This window comes from Doryrhamphus excisus, chromosome 9, assembly GCF_030265055.1.
Source record: "Doryrhamphus excisus isolate RoL2022-K1 chromosome 9, RoL_Dexc_1.0, whole genome shotgun sequence".
NCBI classification, from domain to species: Eukaryota; Metazoa; Chordata; class Actinopteri; order Syngnathiformes; family Syngnathidae; genus Doryrhamphus; species Doryrhamphus excisus.
In genome coordinates, this window is record NC_080474.1 from 4,199,237 (window position 1) to 4,221,632 (window position 22,396).

The 22,396-nt window shown below is 40.0% G+C and overlaps 3 protein-coding genes across 3 annotated transcripts; all 3 read left to right on the forward strand.

Annotated features, from left to right (window-relative positions):
* The first annotated feature begins 210 nt into the window (after positions 1 to 210).
* Positions 211 to 4,395, forward strand: hoxd10a (homeobox D10a). Its single transcript, XM_058082394.1, has 2 exons — positions 211 to 823; positions 3,644 to 4,395. Exons 1-2 carry the CDS (start codon positions 211 to 213, stop codon positions 3,916 to 3,918), a joined length of 888 nt encoding a protein of 295 aa, XP_057938377.1. The 3' UTR covers positions 3,919 to 4,395.
* A 1,582-nt stretch (positions 4,396 to 5,977) lies between these two features.
* Positions 5,978 to 7,321, forward strand: hoxd9a (homeobox D9a). Its single transcript, XM_058082414.1, is given in 3 exon segments — positions 5,978 to 6,001; positions 6,003 to 6,558; positions 6,804 to 7,321. Coding segments are annotated over 3 exon segments (825 nt in total). The 3' UTR covers positions 7,049 to 7,321.
* A 10,528-nt stretch (positions 7,322 to 17,849) lies between these two features.
* On the forward strand, positions 17,850 to 20,842 carry hoxd4a (homeobox D4a). The gene is made up of 2 exons (XM_058082745.1): positions 17,850 to 18,948; positions 19,220 to 20,842. Exons 1-2 carry the CDS (start codon positions 18,543 to 18,545, stop codon positions 19,516 to 19,518), a joined length of 705 nt encoding a protein of 234 aa, XP_057938728.1. The 5' UTR covers positions 17,850 to 18,542; the 3' UTR covers positions 19,519 to 20,842.
* Positions 20,843 to 22,396: the final 1,554 nt, after the last annotated feature.

The following is a 22,396-nucleotide window of genomic DNA, read 5'->3' on the forward strand; positions in this document are numbered from 1 at the left end:
GGCTATCCACCAATTTCAAGTCCTGGTTCTAGGTGTCGCTGCAGACTACGCCTTGCCAAAGCGGTACGGAGCTTGCGCACAGGCGCGAGGAGGCTGCGTCTCAAGGCCACTTTCAAAGCTCATTGGTGGGCTTGTCATGTGGTCGGCACGCATCCTGAGTCAGAGCAGAGACATGTCTGCTTACAAAGGACGCCCGACTCGCCCCCAAAAATGTCCTTCTCCAATAGCTCCCCTGCTGCAAACCCATTCCTTGTGGACGCGTTAATTGGCGCGTACAGGACGGAGACTTTTGGCGCCAACATGCACATGTCCCCCGCGTGTGACACGGGAAGCTACGGAATGCAAACCTGTGGACTCGTGCCTTCTTTCGCCAAAAGACGGGACTTGAACCACCAAAGTGCGCACTCGTATATCGCTCAAATTGACAACTGGGCCGAGACGCCCACTCCGAACTGTACATACGCACAGGGCATCAAAGAGGAGGGAAACTGCTGCATGTTCCCGGAGAAAAGAGTGCAAAAAAGCCCGCAGGAAGTCGTCCACGCATACCAGTCCCTTGTGTCCGAACAGAACCGAATCCCAGAGATTCCAGTCCCGGGATACTTCAGATTGAGCCAGCCGTACTGCAACGGTAGACAGGAGGAGAACTACCCGGATCGCAGCCCGGTTCTGATCACGCCGCAGCCGCAGCCCACAAGCCAGGACCCGGATCCTTGCGCATCCGTGGAGGAGGAGGAGGAGGACGAAGAAGAAGAGGAGGAGAAGTGCGTCGTGGAAGCCGCAGAGTGCAGCCCCGATGTGCTGGTGCCCCGGGATGGGAAAGGTGGGTTTGGCCTCCAGTGTCGTAAACGCGGGGAATAAAAGACAAACAAGGCTCAGCAGTCGTAATGTTTAATGAGAGGCTTTCTAGGCGCGCGCTTTTATTCTTATCATGCATGCATGCATGCACGGTGGGCGCGCACACGTTTGCCTTCTTGTCGTTTTACCGCCAAGGCAACTTTGCAGTACACGGAAAACTCAGTTCTTTGCTGCTTTTGATTATCTTTAGTATAATAACATCAATCCCTGCAAAAAAACATGACAAAAATTCGCATTTTTTAAACACTATTTTGGATGAAGTTACTATAATTGTGGCAGAATGAGTCCACAAGGTACTTGAAGTGTACTACTGTTATACAGTATTCAAATATTTTATGTATATTTTACATTGTGGGTGATATCAGTTATATAGTATACACTATTTCAGCCTGTGATCTACTTTTTAAAAAATCTACCACCTACTATGAATAAAGAAAATCACATACGTATACGCGTATATTTATTTTTTTTAATCATTTTTGTGTACATTATAAATATATATCCGGGTGCTACAACTTTCTGTAAAACATTGAACAAAATCTAACCAGTAAACTTTGAAACACCTTGTAAATATTCATAATTATCATTTTACATTTTTAAAATTTACAGTAGTTGATATGATAAAGATATAATTCCTCAATAGTTGTGTACATAACCTGAGTATCTCCACTGAAAATAGCTACAGAGCCTTCATTATACATCCAGTTAGCATTTGCTATCAAACGATATCAATATACAAGAATTGAAAAGTATTATGAAAAAGACAAGACAGCCGAAGTCAAGGCAACATATTGAAAAGCTTCCAGCAATGGACACATTTTCCATTTTGTTATGTAATAATAATTTAACAAGCAGGCGTGTAGAAAACACACATTTCCTTAATGGAGTTCATGACGCGAAGCAACATTATCAAATACACTTTTTTTTCGACATACCTAGCCGCTACAAGTGAAGGGATAACTTTTGGTATGCATAAAAGACATGAGAATAATGAAAATTAAAGTTGAATTTAGGTGTTTAGCTTGAAACGCCGTTGAGGAGCAATTCTACAAAGTGACCTTTATGTACGTTTGAGCCTCCTCAAAGATATACGCTACGTAAACAAAGGCTAGTCATGAATTGTGTGGAAAGGTGGCTCAAATGTGCATTCTTATGTTTTTTGGTCCAAATAATGACATCAAAGTCCAAAATAGCCATTTTTTTTACATTATTTTAGACATAAATATGTTTGTCAGGTGGTCACGGTTTAGGTACAGGCCAGAAATGACCTCCGACTGGTGTATTCACTCACTGTGTGTACAACAAGACGGTCTTACGGATTGTAACGACAGGGTGGTAAGAGTCGAAGAACCTATTTGTGCCCTTTTTGTCCCTGGAAAATATTACTAAGTACAGTAAATCCTACCAAAGCCACCGGCCAATAGTGAGTCATTGATACGCCCATAAAAACGTCTATTTTTGACATACAGCTTCTAAACCCTGATAGCTTACCGTTGACGTTGAACCCTCCCGTTCTCTCTTCAATTGCCGTGGTTCACTCAAGACAAAATCACAGTTTAAGCCCTAAGTATGTCACACCCATACATATATAGTATAGCATGTATACTATATCGACTCATGACTAATGAATGATGGGATGGAATGGGAGTCACGGTGTAGCCTTTAGCTTGGTCATCATGCTAGCAGGCTAGAAAAGCCGTAATCCACAATTCCGGGAAGGACTTACCGTCATATATGAACTTGTGTTCATGTTCTGAGGCCCAACTGCCACACTTTTACATCTCTCAGCACACATATGATGCGTTCAAGGACCGCAATCAAAGTGGGAAATCTCAAGGCAAGATGAAAAAAAACATTATAGGTGAAGCATGATGACTCAGGATGTCCGTTAATTATGCATTATCATATTAATTAGATATTGGTTGATAACGGTATCAGATTTTTATCCCATCGTAAAAACTGACATAAAAAAATACATGTGAGATATGTCATGTTACACATATCGGGATCAATATCGGAAATTGAGAGTTGTACAGTAAACCTCGGATATATCGGATTCAATTGTTCCCACTGGTTTTGTCCGATATAAGCGAAATCCGTTATATACGTATACCGGAAAATGTCCGTTTTACGCATATATCGGATTTATATCCGGTATATGCGTAAATCGGATTTTATCCGTTATAAAAAGGCACTTCCTTGATTATGTTTCCAATGTACCTGGACGCGCAGGCAACGCTGCAAACGCTGCAAATGACGTCGTATAGCGGCCTGTCACGATTCGGCGAATCGGAGCGCCACGATGCGGCCATCCGATATATGCGAGGGAAATTTAATGGAAATGCATTGGAACGGGACTGGAGATTTTGTCCGAAATAGGCGAAATCCGTTATAAAAAATCCGATATATGCAATGAATTTTTATTGGAAATGCATTACAGAAAAATCGGTTCTTTTTTATCTGTCCGTTGTGAGCGAATTTCCGATATATCCGAGTCCGATATATCCGAGGTTTACTGTACAATATCAGCATATTGGTTTTTGTAAAAAAAAAAGAAATAATAAAAAAATCCATTATTGGACATCCCTGATAAAGACAAAGATGTATTGAGCTTTTAAATTGTTACCAACTTCTGCATAAAAAAGTGCTGAATTGTGAAATGATACAAGAAGTAACCCTATAGTGGATACCGTAAAGGACATAAATTGCCTTGCATGCTAAATATACTGGACATATCACCTCTAAAAGCCAACATGTCCTTGGTTCCACCCACCGCCCCCTGCAGAGAACAAGACTGACGCCCCCAGCGGCAGCTGGTTGACGGCCAAAAGCGGCAGGAAGAAGCGGTGTCCTTACACCAAGCACCAGACCTTGGAGCTGGAGAAGGAGTTCCTCTTCAACATGTACCTGACCCGCGAGCGCCGCCTGGAAATCAGCAGGAGTGTCAACCTGAGCGACAGACAGGTCAAAATCTGGTTCCAGAACCGAAGAATGAAGCTGAAGAAAATGAGTCGGGAATGTCGAGTGCGGGACCTGAACTGCAATCTGACTTTCTCCTGAACGACTCGCCACATCGAACGACTCTTCATCATCTTGGTGCATTTGTGTGGCGTTGGACATTGTTTTTACGTGGCTTGGTGTTGTTGTCATACGTATTCTTCTTAAATTATTACACACTCATCGACCACTTTATTAGGTACCTGACCCAGTGACATCTAATTAGGTAATCCCTCGTTTATCACGACAGTGATAAGTGAAAATTGAATACTTTCAGAGTTACAGCACCTATATATAAACCATGGTTGCAACTTTGTAAAATATGTTTTTTTTAACATTATTAGAGCCCTCTGGAGATTAAATAACACCCCTATAGTCACCTTTACACTCCTATTAGCCAAAATAGGGACTCGCTAGTGTCAGGGAATATTGAGCCTGTTCATTCAAACCTGCAATAAAAGCCTGTTGTTTCGACAATCACGTTTGGTGCTTGTGTGTCTCACCCGGCATTACATGCATAACAGTGGAATACTACATATCACCAATGTCTTTGAATGGGTCTCATAAATGCATTCAATTTGTTTTTTAATTAATTTTGCCATTTTTATGCTTGAAAATGCTTAATTTGGGCAAGAAATTGTCACATTTGTTGAAATATGTAATTTTTATAGTAACAATAGTCAACCATAAAGCAGCAGGATTTGTTAAGTAATTTTTGGTAAAGTGAAACTGCAAAATTCGAACGTGTGGGCGGAGCCATTTATGCCACGTGGCTAAAAACTAAAACTAAAATGGGGGGACAGTATTATGACAAGTATAAAGCCAAAAAGTCATAATAATAGGTGAAAAAATAGCATAAAAGTGAAAAATAAGTTCAATTAGGCTTGGGAAAAGCTTATATTATTATAATAATAAAGTCAAAATATCATGAAAATAAAGGAAAAAATGTAAATGCAATGAATATGAATAACACAAAACATGTAAAAGTGGCCCCTGAATTTTTCACTGTTCAGTATGAGGCCCTCCCTGGAAAATTTTGAATTTTTTTTTTTTGTATATGAAAAAGCTCCATTTTGACTGACACTGTTATATGTGTTTATTGTTGTACTTGTACTTGTACTGCATTCCCTAGTTTACTGCCATTAGCAACACATTAGAAACACAAATATCAGCATTTGACGTCTTGGATGTCATTGTCATGTACCTAATAATGTGGAGTGTATATTTGGGCTCCAGAGGGTGCGTTTGTTTCGTTGTCAAAGTGTTTGCTGTCGGTGTAATACGGTGTTATAAAAGTCCCCAACACACACTTCCTGTGTGGTTATGTTGCATGTGTGTAGCAAGTACTCTCTCTTGCAATAAAATGATCCAACTTGTGTTCATTGGGGAATAAAAAAAGTGTCTCATTTGTGCAAAAGTGTGCTATTGTGAAATATTCAGAATATACAGTACTGTGCAGGATTTTGTATAATCGACTGAAAATACAGTAAACAAAAACAAATCACTCATTAAATCAAATAAGCGTGTTTTATTTTGTATTTACTACCAGCATTAAAGAGTATGCACTATTAAACGAATGGAGGGGGATCAGAAATACTATAACACTAATTTATCTTTTGCTCAACTTTTTTTTTTTTGCACAAATGAATGTTATTTTAAACGGCAACGCCTTTGCTTTTTATAGGTGGCATGTATAATCACACACACCTCATAAAACATTTATTGAGACGCATAAATATATGTATTAAGAGGTTGTTATGAACGCTCCTTACGGTGAATATTTCACAAAAAGTGAAACTAAAGCAGAAAATATGGACAACAATAGCACAGAAATGGGGTGTGTTATTTAAAAATATATATTACATCTATTTTACGAGGATGGCTCAAGTCTATAAAGCTTTATTTTAAAAGGGGGGGTGGTTTCTGTGGTGAGAGTGTGTGTAATTATAATTACTAACCCCTCCCATCACGTTTTGATTATTGGAGAAATAAAAAGTCAAATAAGAGAAAAAAAAGAACAGGGGGCGCACAAGGGTAGGCTTGATTTACTGTCAGTATTTGGTAAATATGACCACGTGATCCATGGAACCAATCCGAGTCCATGCAGGCCAGGAAAAATACTATGATTGTTCATAGAGAGGAGCTTCCCCTTACGGTGCGCCTCGTTTTATTTTAACTGCGAGCATCCAAAAACCAAAATGTCTTCCAGTGGCGCCCTGGCCAACTGCTATGTGGGCTCAGAACCGGAGGACGTGTACGGTTCTCGCTTCATGCAGCCCCCACACACCATGGCCACAAGGCCGCCAGGCGCCGGGAGCCACGCTGACTTCTCCTCTTGCAGCTTCACTCCGAAATCCGCCGTCTTCTCGCCGCCGTGGCGCTCGGTTCACCCGCAGGGGATTTACCATTCTTACGCGCACCAGTCGGACAGTAGATGCCTCGGCGTGCGCCCATGGATGGACCCGGTCCCCAACCACGTTCCCTTCGCAGGATTCCCCCCCGGCCGACGTGCGCCGTCGTGCAGCGCCCCGAAGCCTGCTCTTTCCCCGCCGAAAAGCAGCACCAAGCCAGGATTCCGGGAGGCTAGACCTCCAGACGGGGTCCAGTCGTCTCGGAGCGGTTCCGAGGGTCCAGAAAGGGCGCAGAGTGGAAGTGAGCTTTCCATCCACAGCGAACCCAAAGAGGAGAAACACATTGACCCAAGTAAGTACTTGATGCAAATAGTCTCTGCTGATTTACAACTGCGTAAAACTGAATGTTTTACTAACCCATAAAAGTGTCCTGGAGTCCACTACAGACGAACAGAACCCGCCCTGTTTGACAGGATTCCCAACACCCCTGAAATAGACCCTCACACGTACACAGCGAGATTGAAAAATATGGTTCTGTTGCGGTTCTAGTCAGAATCCAAGGTGCCCACTGATTGCAGCCTTGTTGGTTCTGTGCAGGCAACCCCGCTGCCAACTGGATCCAAGCGCGCTCCAGCAGGAAGAAGCGTTGCCCTTACACCAAATATCAGACTCTGGAGCTGGAGAAGGAGTTCCTGTACAACATGTACCTGAGCCGGGACCGCCGATACGAGGTGGCCCGCATACTGAGCCTGAGCGAGAGGCAAGTCAAGATCTGGTTCCAGAACCGTAGGATGAAAATGAAGAAGCTGAACCGAGAGAGAGGCGGCAAGGAGCCGTTATGAGTGCACTAAGGACTACGCTACTTTTTTTTTTTTGACAATTTAATTTTTTTAGGCACCCAATTGTAATATTAACACAAAATGGATCAGGACTTTTCAGGAAGAGTGACTTTCCCCTCATTTTTGCAATGGTGGCAAAGAGGGAAAACATTTATTTGGTGTATATATTTGTGCGTAAAAACTTTCCACTCTTTTTTTGCCTGTTATGGAATGTGGAATACGCAACGAATGTAGGCTGCATTTGACCCAATTTCAGCACAAATACACATTTACGGTGTGTACTATGTATGTGTGTGACAAAACACAATAAAATCATTTCCTATCAATTCTAAAATTAAGTCCCAAATTGCTTAGCATTACACACAATATAGTCTATTTTTGTATTTTAAAAATATCTTTATTGCTTGTATTTAAATTGTACTCAAAAACAAAGTATACTTTTAATTAAAAACATTTTGATATAAGGATATTGTAATGAAATACTATATATTTCATTTAAATGTATATTTGTTTTTTTCGTTAAAACGCACATTTGTTGCTATTATCTCTAAAAATGTTTAAAAATTAAAATCCAATCCACATACATTAAATAAATATGTATTTATTACATATTGTAAGTGTGGAAAACACACAAAAAAGATATAGTATCTAATCATACAATATTAATATAAAATATTGAAAGTAAAGTGAATTCATGTGAATTAATCCCTCGTTTTTTGCTGCTAAGGAGCTGGATTAAAAGGTTTCCGGGGGCTATACAGCAAATACAGTGGCAACTTTAGTGGGGGTGTTTAGGATGATCCAACTTGTGAGCGTAATGGCTTTATAGAGCAGGAAGAAATAAAGCCATATAGAGATGGCTAGACGTCTGGCCTAAATGACTTTATTGGTCCTGGCTGTCAGTAATTACACAGACCGGCCCTTTGAAAGATCCTTCTCCCTCTCTTGGCCCTTCTCTGCCCGTCCTGCTGACAAACAAAATGTGGACACGGGGGTGTCTGGTCGATGGATTGTTTCACAGGAAATCACCCCCACATCTTAATGGCCACCTGAATTCATCAACTCCCCGCTGATGGGAAACAAAACTTTACTTTGATTGCATGTGTGTGTGTGTGTGTGTGTATGGTGAGGCAGGACAGGACACACTATTATTATTATTATTTTGAAGTATATGCTGCATTCACAGTCTTTATGTTGCATTTATGAACCAGGAGTAGTATCTGTGATGCGCTAGAGGGCGCTGTGGGTCTTTTGGTCTGAGCAATACAGCCAATGAACGCAATGACAACACACCGTTTATACTATGTAGTGACAATAATGATAATAATAATTATTGTGAATTGAAAAATGGTGTTTATGAGCACTCTCTCAAATATATGTTTTTTTTGTGAGAAGGGAAGAATAAAGAGGAGAAGTTGCTGACCCGCTGAAAACATTTGTAGGATGACTATCAAATATTGTTTATTTCGTTGTTTAATATCGTTCCATAAGAATACTTTTTCAGGAAATGAAATTTTTTAAAGAAATGCCAAACGTACATTTCATATTTAACATGTTAAAATTGTTATTGAATAATATATTATATTAATTAATAAAAATACAAAAAATTTAAATACAAAAAAATTAATATTTTTTTGTATTTCCTGCCTATAGTGAAAGCTAAAGCATTTGTGTGTTTATATTACAGCCTATCCTCTGTAGTGGTATGCTGGAGCCTATCCCAGCTGTTTGACAGTTTCACGGTATCTCTAATAGGCGTTATTATCAAATATCTTTATTTAAAAAAATACAAAAAAGCACAAGAAATATTTTCTTAAATTTTTTCAAAATGTAAATAAATTGAGTCCCTATTCCATAAATTTACATTTTCGGGTCATGCGATTAGCATACAATAACACAGACATGGATTTGCTAGCCATTAGCGCTAGCCTCTAGCACTAGCCTCTAGCGCTAGCCTGATGATTAGGCTAAGGCTACACCATGAGTCCCATTTCATTCCATTATCCATTAGCAGTTAGAACAACACGGACGCAGCTTTGCTAGCTTCTCGTGCGGTAGCGCTAGCCCTCTAGCGCTCTAGCCTCTCGCACTAACCCTCTAGCGCTCTAGCCTCTAGCACTAGCCTCTAGCGCTAGCCTGATGATTAGGCTAAGGCTACACCATGAGTCCCATTTCATTCCATTATCCATTAGCAGTTAGAACAACACGGACACAGCTTTGCTAGCCTCTCATGTGGTAGCCCTAGCCTCTAGCGCTAGCCTCTAGCACTAGCCAGGCTAAAAGCTACACCATGACTACCATTCCATTTCATCATCCACTGAAAAGAGAAGCTCTCCAATTTCGTTGTACATCTTGTATAATGACAATAAAGGCCATTCCATTCCAAATTAGTAGTTAGAATAACACGGATGCAGCTTTGCTAGCCTCTAGTGCTCTACAGCGCTAGCCCTGTAGCACTCTAGCCTCTAGCGCTAGCCTCTAGTGCTGGCCTGATGATCCAGGCTAAATGCTACACCGTGAATCCCATTCCGTTTCATCATCCATGAGCATGTTAGCAGTGTTAAGTGGTTGTTGCTTGTTGTTCAGTGGAGAATAAACCACTCCACTCCCGGTGACCTACTATACCATGTGAGTAATATGTTGACACTTTGGTGCTAATGTGGCAGCTAACATATTTTGGCAACACAACCAAGCCTGCTTCCGACTGAGAGGAATAACACAAAGTATATTTCCAGTGGTCGCATCGGGCCTTCAAGTTCTCTCATATCTCAGGCATTACGATTTTGTTGTATACCTTGAAACCGATAACCGGGCACATTTTGGAGTGGCCTTTTAGTGTGGCCAGCCTTCAGTACTGGACGCCAATACAACTGTCAACATCTTGAGTACTTGAATGGAGAAAAGGAGACAAAAAACAAAATGGGTGGTACGGGCATGTTTTCCTCATTTTGTTAGCTATTTTTGACCCGAGGAAGAACAAGAGATCATCACCAGTGTGTGTTGGGGGGTCAACACCAGTTCAGCTATTGCCATAAAAGTGATTACTGTCATGAGAATAAACGTCTCGTGCACAGGGCTGACGACCACTACAGGAAATGTAAAATCCTGCAGCAGTGGGATAATGAATTGGGATGTTATACCGGGTCTATATAGGAGAGATGATTTTCCATAATGAAAATGAAGCATAAGTGAGCTGTGACCCCAAGCACATTTCATATTTCATGTGCTTGTTTGCATGCAGAAAGGCGACTTTCATACACTTTTTTCTCCAAATAGGACTATGCTGCGTCTATTATTTATTTCCCCCATGCACACTCTTATGACATATCCATTTTAGATGCATTTTAGATATATTTCCAAGCTCTCCCAGCACATTATAGCTATATTATATTTGACTAAATATACTAAAGGTGGTAGCATGCAGGGTGCAAACATGTTTTGATAAAACTTTACAAAGCGTGTTCTCAAAACGTGACAAAATGTTGCTAAAGTCATGAAATCATCCATGCAGTTTGACAGCAGTCACTATTTGGCAGCTTATCCAGTGACTCATAGATGAGATGCTATTTGGAGATGTGAGGCCTTCTGGTTTATTAATAACAGGTAATATCAGGCTATGTTGATATTATTTACATGTTTATCTTCTGTAAAGTGTGACAAATGCTTACTCACTCTAAGTGTAAAAGGGAAAAAGGCTAGAGGGTGTGGGTTGACTATTTGGCAAGCAGGGGGTCTCCCTCAACACTCAGTGCTCGTTAATTCTTTACAAAGTGTTAACCTACTAATTCAAAAACATTTTTTTAAAATCGCTTTTACTGTTATTTGAATGCAGCAAGACGCAATGCCGATAAGGACTCAAAACCAAACATCAGATGTGTGACTCCATTACTGAGTTGATATTTACGAGGCCTTTTAAAAGCACTTCAACAAGAGAAAGCACGTGTACCTAAATATACAGTATCATTGGGGCATCGTGACTGTGACGTCATCTCATGGCGCCTGTCAGGTTTGTTTAGAGTAACATACTAAGTATAGCATACATGCCATTTTAAAAAGCAACACAAGTAGAGCAGGCGCACACCTGTGACGTCACCATCACGACTCTGTATATTTAAGATAATATATTTGAGGTATTTAGACTTTTCTATGCGCATGCGTGGAGTCATTAACGTCAGCACCATATAGGTGGGATTAGCAGTGTTTATTTTACATCGCATACTTTTGCTGATTTTCTTACTTTTTTGGACTCCAGGGTTTGATATCGATTTGAAACAAAGCCCACTGATCGATTTATTTGTACTTCATGTGGATATGGAGTCATAAATCAGCTGAAAATGAGAAACGATTAAATTAAAAACAATTCAACTTTACGAATGTCAATACTTCAATCTGTTTTCCTGGGACCATGTGATTTCTATCAGCCAATCGGAAACGAGCGAACGACTGTAGAAAACTTAAGCAAATGCAATAAAAAATAACAGCATACTGGTGTATTATTATGATAAATACATTTACAAATACATTTTTATTTTTTAAAAAGGTGATTAAGAGACGCCCAACTACCATTTCAACGGAATTTTTATGGTTTTTAAAATCTGTTCTTTCAAAAAGTCAATATGTTAATATACTACTATTTTCTATATTTTCGAGCTATTTGTTTTGCTTTTTTTGTTTGTGTTTTTTTAAGTCACTAACCACCAACTGACCAACTGTTTTTGTAATGTAATAGTAATAGTAATAGTAATAGTAATAGTAATAGTAATAGTAATAGTAATAGTAATAGTAATAGTAATAGTAATAGTAATAGTAAAAGTAAAAGTAAAAGTAAAAGTAAAAGTAATAGTAATAGTATACTATTACTATTATAATAGTAATAATAATAGTAATAGTAATAATAATAATAATAATAATAATAATAATAATAATAATAATAATAATAATAATAATAATAATAATAATAATAATAATAATAATAATAATAATAATAATAATAATAATAATAATAATAATATAGCAACAGTATAGCAACAGTGAGGCAAAAGTAAAGAGGAACCTGCATAATATCTAATAACATACAAAATGTCTACCATGCCAGGATTTTTTTAAACACACAACAGCACACACACACACACACACACACACACACACACACATGCATGCACAAGGCCCGCAGTGCGGCATCCACCAAAGAAAAAAGATGCAGCCACTGATAGACGTCAGACGTTTTTTTGTTTTAAAAAAAGACAGCGACTGAGCCAAACAAATAACATTATACAATATATTTTATCTGGCGTGTAATTGTTGTTAAACATCATTATGGGGTGGGAAATGCATGTAAGAGTGTTCCAGTAAACTAAACATTAATTGAATGGACTCACACATCGAAAGATAAATGTAATGCATATTATTGTTTCAGGTCATTTTTATTTTTTTGACCTTGCTTAAATATAAGTACTTCTAGGGCTCCCAATAGTCGTATTTAGGAATCAAAAAAGGAAAATGAGGACGTTGTTTCCCTTCAAAAGACACAGTTGCCCCCCCCCCCCTCGCCTTTATGCACCAAAAAACTAGGAAGAGTTACTGCAATGGAAATTCCTTTTTTTGTGAGCGGACAATTTACAACTTGGCAGCAGACGTTTTAATGTGCCGGCGAGGCCTGTCATTGGACGCCCGTAGTCATGCGCGAGAGGCTGCAATGGTTCTTTTTCCTCATTTCCCAGGCGAGCCCCCCCCCCCCCAACTTGGACCCCCCCCCCTCCCCTGAACCACCCCCCCCCCCTTACCATCACCTCATTCTGCGTCTATATGCGCCTCGAAGCTTTCTTTAAAAACTGCCAGTCATCTGCTTCATCGAGGTATGATCGCACGTGCACCCAAGTCGTCGAGGAGCTTCAACTTTCCGGCAGCAGCCGAAGAGATGCGGAAGATGGCCCCCAATGGACGGCTAAACACGGATTATCATCCTGCTATGTGTGAGTTTTTGCTCTCTTATGACGTTTTGTGAAAAGTCTGACAGCTTCCTGTTGCAGTCGTGTACAACAAGTCGTTGAAATTACACTGAAATACACATTAATGCTAACAATTACACTATGTAGCTTGGGCATTAGATGACGTTCGTGCTTTTAGCCATCGATTGCTTCTGTCTGTGAGGTTTATATTTCATTGTAGAGGATTTATCCTGTCAGTAAAAAACATTTAAACACATTTCACTATGAATATCTTTGCAAAAACAAAAAAAAAGTGCATCTGTGTATGTTTTATACAGGCCCTCAGTCAGCAATATCTTTGCACGTGCTCTTGGTGAAACTGCTGCAAAAAATTGCACACATTTTTCTTCATATTCTGCATAATATGTTTTGTTTTCTTCCCTGGGAAGTGCAGTTTGGCGTGGTTGTTTTAGAGCTGCACGGAGATGGGGTCCAATTGAACAAAGACAGTATTTCACTGTTCACTGACAGGCAGCTGCGAAAGTATTTACAGCCTGACTGCAATGCGGCAAAATGGAGCCTGCACACACACACACACACACAATACACAGCCTGGGAAAAAAGACACTTTTACGTGTTTTTTTTGGAAGGCTTAGATTCTATTATGTGTATTTATAAGCTATTTTGAAATGCCTTGCTTGTTCCCAACAGTCATTGAGAGATATATCAGTGCAGAAATGAAGATTCTCTGACTGGTTAGCAATTATCAGCAATTGTTAGCAATTGTCACTATTTTGAACGTTATTATCGAGGTCACGTGATCATTGTTAAACATTCAGTTTCATGATCAAAAACATATTTTGGAGGAAAGGCCTGCATGGGGAGTCTTTGCTTTAAACATTGTACATTGTACAACATCGTTTCCAGTCAGTCAATCCAATACAGGAAACCGTATCAACAAAAATATCAGAAAAAATTGATTTAAATTCACATTTCAAGCAGGTGCCTTTTAATTTAGCATCCGGGTCTACATTTGGGCTGTGTGGGGTCACTTTTTACAGCGGTGGTGGAGGGGAAACTGGGCCAACCTGCTTGCCTCCAGCAGAAGGCGCTGTTGTCCAACAGTCTGCCACTGCTGAACAGTCTAGCTGCTCTATGATTGGCTGAGTCGATTGCTCATGTGACTACCTTGTCCCTGGAGGTTTTCGGGGGACATTCGCCAGCCACTGTGTTGTCATGTGGTTTAAAAAAAATCACTACATTGTTTGTGAAGTATGTTTGTTTGACTCGTTTCAATACATGCAGGCCAAAACCCCCCAAACATGGTAATTTTCTACATTTTCCATGTCCATGATGTTGCTATATTGCAGAGAGATACATACATATTAAATATTAAATACTACAAACTATAAGCACCTGGCTCACAAGGGCAAGAATCAGGGGGAATTCCTCTCAGGGGGAGGGGGATTGGCTACCAGCATCAGTGACGTCACCACATTTGGTGGTAGGTTCAAGTCAGTAAATAGCACAAAGAAGATACTAGTAATTATATTAATATTTAAGAATATGAATACGGTAAATATCTATTACTATTGCTATAAATAATACTATAAATGTATTAATAATACAATTGATAATTTTTATTATTCAATTTATGCACCTGTAGCAATAATCACATAATATTGTAATAATACATTATTAATAAACAAATTAAAAATATTTTTACATTAAAATAAATAATCGATATTAAAGGTATTACTTGAGTGGTATTTATTTTGTAATTAAGAATGTAATTAAATGTAGTACTATGTTTGTAAATGTATTATGTATTAGTCTAATAAATCTAATTGAAAATAAACTATGTTACAGTTATTATTAGGCTATTTAAAGGGTTTTATCTATGAAATAAGATCTTCGTGATCTGCTATCACCCTTAGGGATGTGCAATAATGTGAAATAATAATCATTTCATAATAATAATTTCAAGGTGCAACCACACAAGTTTAAAAAGTGTCGACTGTGGCAGTGTACATGTGTTCCAATCGGTGTCGTGACCTCCCGCCTTCCTCATTCCTTCCTTCCTTCCTCCTTTCCCCTGCAAGCTCTGCAGCCTGACGGCCATTATTGAGGAAGTGCAACTTTAGAGGATTATTTATGGAGCGGCTCGCTCTCGTGAGTGGCTGCGAGGAAACACGTGACGCCATTAAAGTTTGCTTTATGGCCCTCGGCTTGACAAGACAAAATATAATTCTCATTGTGTATTGGCAAGTGGCTCCAGATGGGCCGGAGAGCAACCACGGAGCTTTAGCACGGACGGCGGCCTGCGGGCTGCTGCTGCCGGCAGTGGTGGCACCAAGGGCGGCGATGCTGCCTGTGGAGGTACCGGTGGCACTGGTGGTGCTGGCTAGGCGGTAAGGTGGCTTTTTACTGTTGTTGTATGGGCGTATGTATGATGTCATAGACGTCAGAACTGATGTAGTTTCCTGCTTGGCTGCAGTTGGGGGTTCATTCAAAGGGGGGGGGGGGGGTGCTGTACAGATGACGTGCTGCTGTTTGCTTGCTGATGACTTGATTTGGGTGTTTTTTTTGGCTGTTTTGTTGGATTTGGACTCAAACACTGAGCATAAACTGCCTCTAATGAGGTCTATGAAAACTATGTGGCACTATTCTTCTTTTCATTTGTATATCTGCTCATTTTAATTGCTTTTCAAGTATTTTTTATACAAAAAATACAAAAATGTGGCCTTAAACTGCAGAGGCCTAATGCTTCAGTTGTTATCACGCAGGATTAAATATAGTATCTGCTAAATACTATGTTCATAATTTAACATTGGATATCCTTCCTTACTTAAAAGCCTACATGCAGAAAAAAAAACATCCAGTTTAGTGTTCATTTTGAGTGTTTTTTTCCCGTGCGTAAACCCCCCAAATAGACTGAAAAGAGCCCCCAGCACTTCCGCTTAGTCTTAAGTGGGAGAAAAACGCTGACTGTATATTTCTTTTGTGCTGCATCCCGGCTTTGACCCGTCCCAAGTGCTTGCCCGGGAAGGTGAAAGGCAGGTCAGGCTGTCTCACACGAACACATACCTTGATTCAAGGTGTGGACTTGTCACATGACACCACATCCAATTTCGGAACCAGTTGTGCAACGTTGAGTTCCTCGTCACACTTTGAACTGCTATCAGAATCATTCGTTTTGCATAGACAAATAATATATTTGTAGAATCAATAATGCATTATTTTTTATGGAGAAATATATTATTATTATTAATAATAAAGCAGTTTGCTGCAATAAAAGTCACATCAATTGTAATGTTATTATATTACATGGACTTAACAAGCATTTCAGCATTAAAATATTCGAATATTTATTTTCCAAAACGTTGTAATAGTGAGGAGAATCAATGAAGGTTGTTTCATATCCGAAATAATGAATCAATAAGACTGAAAGCTTGGATGCACAGCCGTTGAGGAGGCAGAGTAGCTGCCACTGAGCTTATAGTTAATGACGCAAATGGAATTGCTCAACTTTTGCACCCTTTTGAGCTGTCACAGAGGCTGAGAAATAATTTTTTGGGGGGCTAACTTTATTAAGCGATTTGGTGTGACCTCCGTGGCCTCATGTCGTAGGACATGTGGAGGTAGCTTTTATGGATCCAGAAAGGACACTTTGGACTATATGGTCACTTTTTAAAAAAATATGTAATTAACAGAAACATTTCATTTTATACGTTTTAAATATTTTATCATTTTAAAATATATATTTTTATCTGATGTGCTCCAGTTTATGAATAATATGAATAAACTGTATATAGGAGAATACGTCAAATATTTTGGTGGATGGGTTTGTTTACATTCAGAAAATATAACATTAACACAACTTTATGTTATTGGTATAAATGTATATATTAAATACATGAAAAAAATGTAAAAAATACATTAATTTGAATAACTTAAATCCAGAATTTAGCATTTAGCAACTGTTTATGAATAATATTTGTAAAAATTACGCAGACTATAGAAAAATACACCACATTTCGAAAATATTAAACGAACACAAAATATTTTGGCCATAAATGTAAATATATAATAATGAAAAAAAATATTTGAATTAATTAAATCTACAGAAGTTTACCAACTGTTTATTAATAATATTTACTATAGGAAAATACATCAAACATATCTTTAAATTTAGAAAATATGAAATGGACCCATTTTATAACTTGTATATTAAATATATACATTGAAATGAATGAAAAATCTACAGAAATGAAGTGATAGTGTCGGATAAATATTCATATTTTGCATGGACTACATATTAGAACACATTTATAAAACAAAACGTGAACAAAAACAAACGTTATCTCAAATGTTTATACTTTAAAATGATTATTTAGAATTATTATGTATGAATAATATGAATGAATTGCACAGACTTTAGGAGAAGACACATTTAGTTCCCTTGCTTGGAAATAAATGTGTCGTCAAGGGGGTGTCTCCAGGCCAATAATTGGGTACTAATAAACAAGGAAATGACGGAAATTGCAGAAACACACACACACATACACACACACACATAGACACAAGGAGTCCAAGTGCAGAAGCACCAGTAAAGACCGCCTCAAATGAAGACATTTGCATGACCTCTTATAAGACTGCATGCCAACCTCCTCACTTGCATGCCCACCTCCTCTTCTTGCATCTGTGGGACGCCTCCCGTCGTCTATATATACCCTGTAGAACCGAATTTGTGTGATCAAAACACAGTCACAGATTCGATTCTAGGGGAGTATATGGTCGATGAAAAAACTTCGATTTATTGACACCTTTGTTGACGCTAGACTGAGAATTCTGAGTGTAATAACCAGGATGGGGTGTGTGTGTGGTGGGGGGGGGGGCATACTCGTATTAATAAAGCAACATGTTGGAATGAAAGAAAAAACACTCCTGCATGGCACCGCACGCCTCCCTCCTCCTGTCCTCCTGTCTCTATACCTCCATGAATGATTCCCAGAGGCGGCCATTGGCCAATTGTTTCCAGGAGCCTGCAGAAGATGAAGGGATGAGATTGGTGTAACTTTTGCATGACCCCCTCCTTGACAAAGACAGTCGCCATCAATTGTCCTCACTCATTATATCCCCCTGCTTTTAAACCAGAGGGGCTTCTTTTTTTTTTTGTGGCGCAGATGCCAGAGCTTGGAGCACACATGAAATATCTCATTTTACTTTAAATGTTTGTTATTTAAAGCTTATTTTATGTTTTTTTTAGTATTTGCAGCAAGGTATAACGTGTTTTTGTTCTCTCGGGGTGGAACTTTGTTTTCATAACCTGCAGACAGATGTTTGAGGGTTTATTTTTCCACCATGAGTGCAATTAGGGCATATTTGGAGTGGGTGAAATTGCTCTTAGTTGTATGTTTACCCGTGTGAGGAGCAGCGTCACCTCCATTGGCCGACACAGTCACATGGTCCGCTAACTTTATTCAGTTGACACCAAAGTAGGAGGGCTTTATGGAGGGAGGAAAAAAGACAACTCGAGAAAAATTAGTATTTTCTACCTTCACAAATTAATGGCCATGAGTTCGTATATGGTGAACTCCAAGTATGTGGATCCCAAATTCCCCCCCTGCGAGGAATATTCGCAGAATAACTACATACCTGAGCAGGGCTCGGACTACTTCAGCCCATCGCAGGACACTGACTTTCAGCACCCGGGGATCTACCCACGCTCAAACTACACGGAGCAAGCTTTCGGCTGCAACGCCGTGCAGGAGCCCCCTGTGCAGCCACGGGGTCACGTCCACGACAGAGCCGGCCAGGCGAGCCCCTTCGTCGCACAGACTGAGCAAGCGGAGCCGGTACATGTGACCGGAGCACGGACGTGTGCACAGCAGAACACAAAGACTCCGAATGGGATGCCAGGCAAGCAGCCCGCGGTAGTTTACCCATGGATGAAGAAAGTGCACGTCACTACGGGTAAGGTCGCCCTTTTACGCGCTCCTGACGCACTGTAGTAGTTTACGAATCGTTCAGTGTTCTATTTATGAGAGGCTTTCAAGGGCCTCGCCAATTACACAAGTCGTAAATTTTATTGCTCTGGAAGCAGGCCGCGGAAGCTAAAGCGTGTAGTGTGCATGTGTGTAGTAGATTTGCGTAATTCTGTGCGTAAAAACACCCTAAATCTAAATAAACGTGTGTGTATTCCTCTTTCCTTTAAAAAAAAACTATATTTGTTTCTCTCCTACAGTCAATCCGGATTACACGGGTTCCGAGCCCAAACGCTCCAGAACAGCTTACACCCGGCAGCAGGTTCTGGAGCTGGAGAAGGAGTTCCACTTCAATCGCTACTTGACCAGGAGGCGCCGAATCGAGATCGCCCACACGCTTTGTCTCTCCGAGAGGCAGATTAAGATCTGGTTCCAGAACAGGAGGATGAAGTGGAAGAAGGACCACAAACTGCCGAACACTAAAGGAAGGTCGGTACCGACCCCGGGCCACCTACAAAGCCTCCACAAGGACAACCAGACTGACATCACGTCCTTGTAAAGACCCAGACGCGAGCAAAGGCGTCGCATCTGACTTTTGCATGGACCGAAGTCGTTTTTAGACTTTTTTTTTTTAATTTAATGAAAATAAATCCGTGTTGACTTGAGGCTGGGATGGAAAAGATAAAAATCAATCAGTATTTTCACGGACAGGTTCGAGTCTCTTTTATGGTTCGCTTACTGCAAAGATGCACCATGAAATATTACAACCAAACTTTTTACTTTTTTTTTTTTTTGGATGTGGGGGGGCTCTGTGAGGACGTCCACCTTCAGCTTCTATGGATTTAAGAGCGTCGTTTCTATTTCATTTAAGAACATTGGTTGGAATTACGCACACGTCTCAGTAGCTCGCAAATGTACTTGAAGGAAAGTGCAAGCAAAAGCACGGAACCTTATTGTCCCAAATATCGCTCGTCTTGGTCATATGTATGTTTTAACTTATTTTGTACCATAAAAGCTTTTTTTTTTCTTTTCTTGAAATATATGTTCTTCAAAACATTCCTTTTTCCTTAGAAATAAATCTCGCCTCGGCATTTTTCTAAACGTTTTCAACCTCTGTCATGCTCGTTTTTTATTTTAATTCCTGCATGACATCGAATTGTTTGAAATATTTAGGAATATTTGTGTTACATTTTATTTATTTGTTTAAAAAAAAAGTGAACGTTTTCGTATTGCGCGCACACCCAATGAAACGAATGCTCCCGGTTAAGAATGAACCTTTTCCAAATATATGTTTCTGCATGGCTTTATGTAAAGTTTCGTCTTAGTTTTGATGTGAGAATGTATTTTTTATTTCTTTCTCGGGTTAAAGAAAAGGTTTAGAAGTTGGGGGGGGTGTCAAGTCAGAAAAAAAGATTTTTTTTTGTAGTTTTTTTGTTTTAAAACAGTCATTGTCTCAACACAAGAAAAGGCCCAGAAGCTCTCTCCCCGGATCTTGGAGGTCTTGTGGAGGAGGTATTTGAAGCGAAGGTCGGTGGCAGGTTCATCCAGGGGACACGTTGGAGCCGCAAGGGATGACCCCAACACCCCTGACCCGGCCGGACAGGCAGCATTTTCTCCTTTTTTTTGAGACAAAAAACTCTGTGAAGCATTCAGAGCGAGTCAGTGCGTGACTTGTGAAACAGAGTTCTTTCTATCTAAAAAAAAAAAAAACACAAAACAAAAAAAAAACTGCCCAGTATTTGAAGACAGAGGTTCCAATATACGCGTAATGTCAAAATGCAATCTCTTTTAACTGCTCTTATTTTTGTACATGCTTTTTACCTTGTATTTGTGCATCGGGATGTGAGAAGTATATTGGAAACGAAATAAAGATTTCTACTGATGATGCATTTAAGTGACTTGTCTTATTTAAGACACTTTAACACTTAACAATTGTGAACTAAGAATATCGTTGAAAAGACATTTCTTTGTTGACGTACGAGGAGACAAATGCGTGAAAACACCCCCCCCAACCCCAAATGTCTTACCTTTTGGCTGATGCTCGCTTCTCATTCTCACATTCCAGCTCCAATTTTTATTTCTTTGCATTAAAAAATTAAATAAAAACACAAAATTAAACACATTTTGTGTATTTAATTCACCCATATTATATTATATTATCGGTTTAATATATATATATGATCATTATTTGCTGTTCTTTGCTCCAAAATGAAAACAATGTAGAAACCAGAGATTTCCCGAACCTGACGATTATCATGTGAGGTGTTCAAATGCAATAAAAAATCATAGTTGTATCATATATTTCAAGTTATATCATCACCAAGCCTTTTATTGTTTGTTCTCGCCACTTTTGGGACCCCACACCTTGCGTCCACTATTAAGCACACAAAAGGCCTCGAAGAAGACATGTGGAAAGACAATCTTCACTATACACCCCTTCCACCCCCCACACACACACTATGTGATCCACCCAGCACGTATATGTATGTCCATGTATGTTCACTTAATGCAGACTCCAACAAAACAAAAGTGATGTCCTTGAAGGCACCACGCCATATATGATATGCAGAGGATGGATGGCTTTAACATGCTACATTAGTACTTATTTTGCAGGGAGAGTGGGGGGAGGGGAGGGGGAGAGTGGGGGGTGACAATGTATTATTATTATTATAAGAAGAAAAGGTGTGATTGGACTGCACGTGCTCGCAGCCACGCTGACCTACATGCGTGCGCGCCAATAAATGGCAGCCATGGGCGCTGTGCCACTTCCAATGACAGCCGCATCCAACCGCTGGGGAACAAGCATGCGCCAGTGCCGCTCCTCGCCATCCCGCCATATTTGACTCTCCCTCACGCTCGCCTCGTTTCCCCTCCTCCTTTTCCTCCTCCTGACAACAACCCGGCATCGCGTTATAGTAGTGCGTCGTCGTTTTTTTTTTTGCATTCGCAGAAATTCACCTCGACATTGTCGCGCTGTAAGCTCCAACACCACCACCACCCCACCACCTCCACCTCCCAGATCACGTGACTGGCCCAATAATTAATGCAGCACCGGCCCCCCCACCCCCTCGAAGCTTGGCGTCGTCATTAATCGCGAGGACTCTATCTAGACTTGAAAAACTGAAGAGATCCGCCAAAGAGAAAAAAAAAAAACCAATAATAGGCTTTAAACAGCACAGCGGCGTCAGGAGCGACACATCCCCAAGCCAAGGATGCTCGGGTAAGGTCTGTATTTACTGCATCTTCCATGCTGGATGGCTTCGCTCCGGAGCCAAATGTGCTCTTATTTGATTTATTGTGCTATTGCTGTGTGTGTGTGTGTGGCTGAGAGGAGGAATCTTACTAGATGAATGCATATAGTCGTTGTGGATTTTTTTATTGCTCTCTGGCCCATTTCAAGTCCAATTTAGCTGTGGTGCAAAATACAGCAAACGAAG

What these genes read in the sequence shown, in the direction of transcription:
- hoxd10a (XM_058082394.1), top strand. Translation starts at nt 211, where the DNA reads ATGTCCTTCTCCAATAGCTCCCCTGCTGCAAACCCATTCCTTGTGGAC. An exon ending in GGTGCCCCGGGATGGGAAAG is followed by an intron (nt 824 to 3,643) that starts GTGGGTTTGGCC and finishes CGCCCCCTGCAG; the next exon opens with AGAACAAGACTGACGCCCCC.
- hoxd4a (XM_058082745.1), top strand. Translation starts at nt 18,543, where the DNA reads ATGGCCATGAGTTCGTATATGGTGAACTCCAAGTATGTGGATCCCAAA. An exon ending in GAAAGTGCACGTCACTACGG is followed by an intron (nt 18,949 to 19,219) that starts GTAAGGTCGCCC and finishes TCTCTCCTACAG; the next exon opens with TCAATCCGGATTACACGGGT.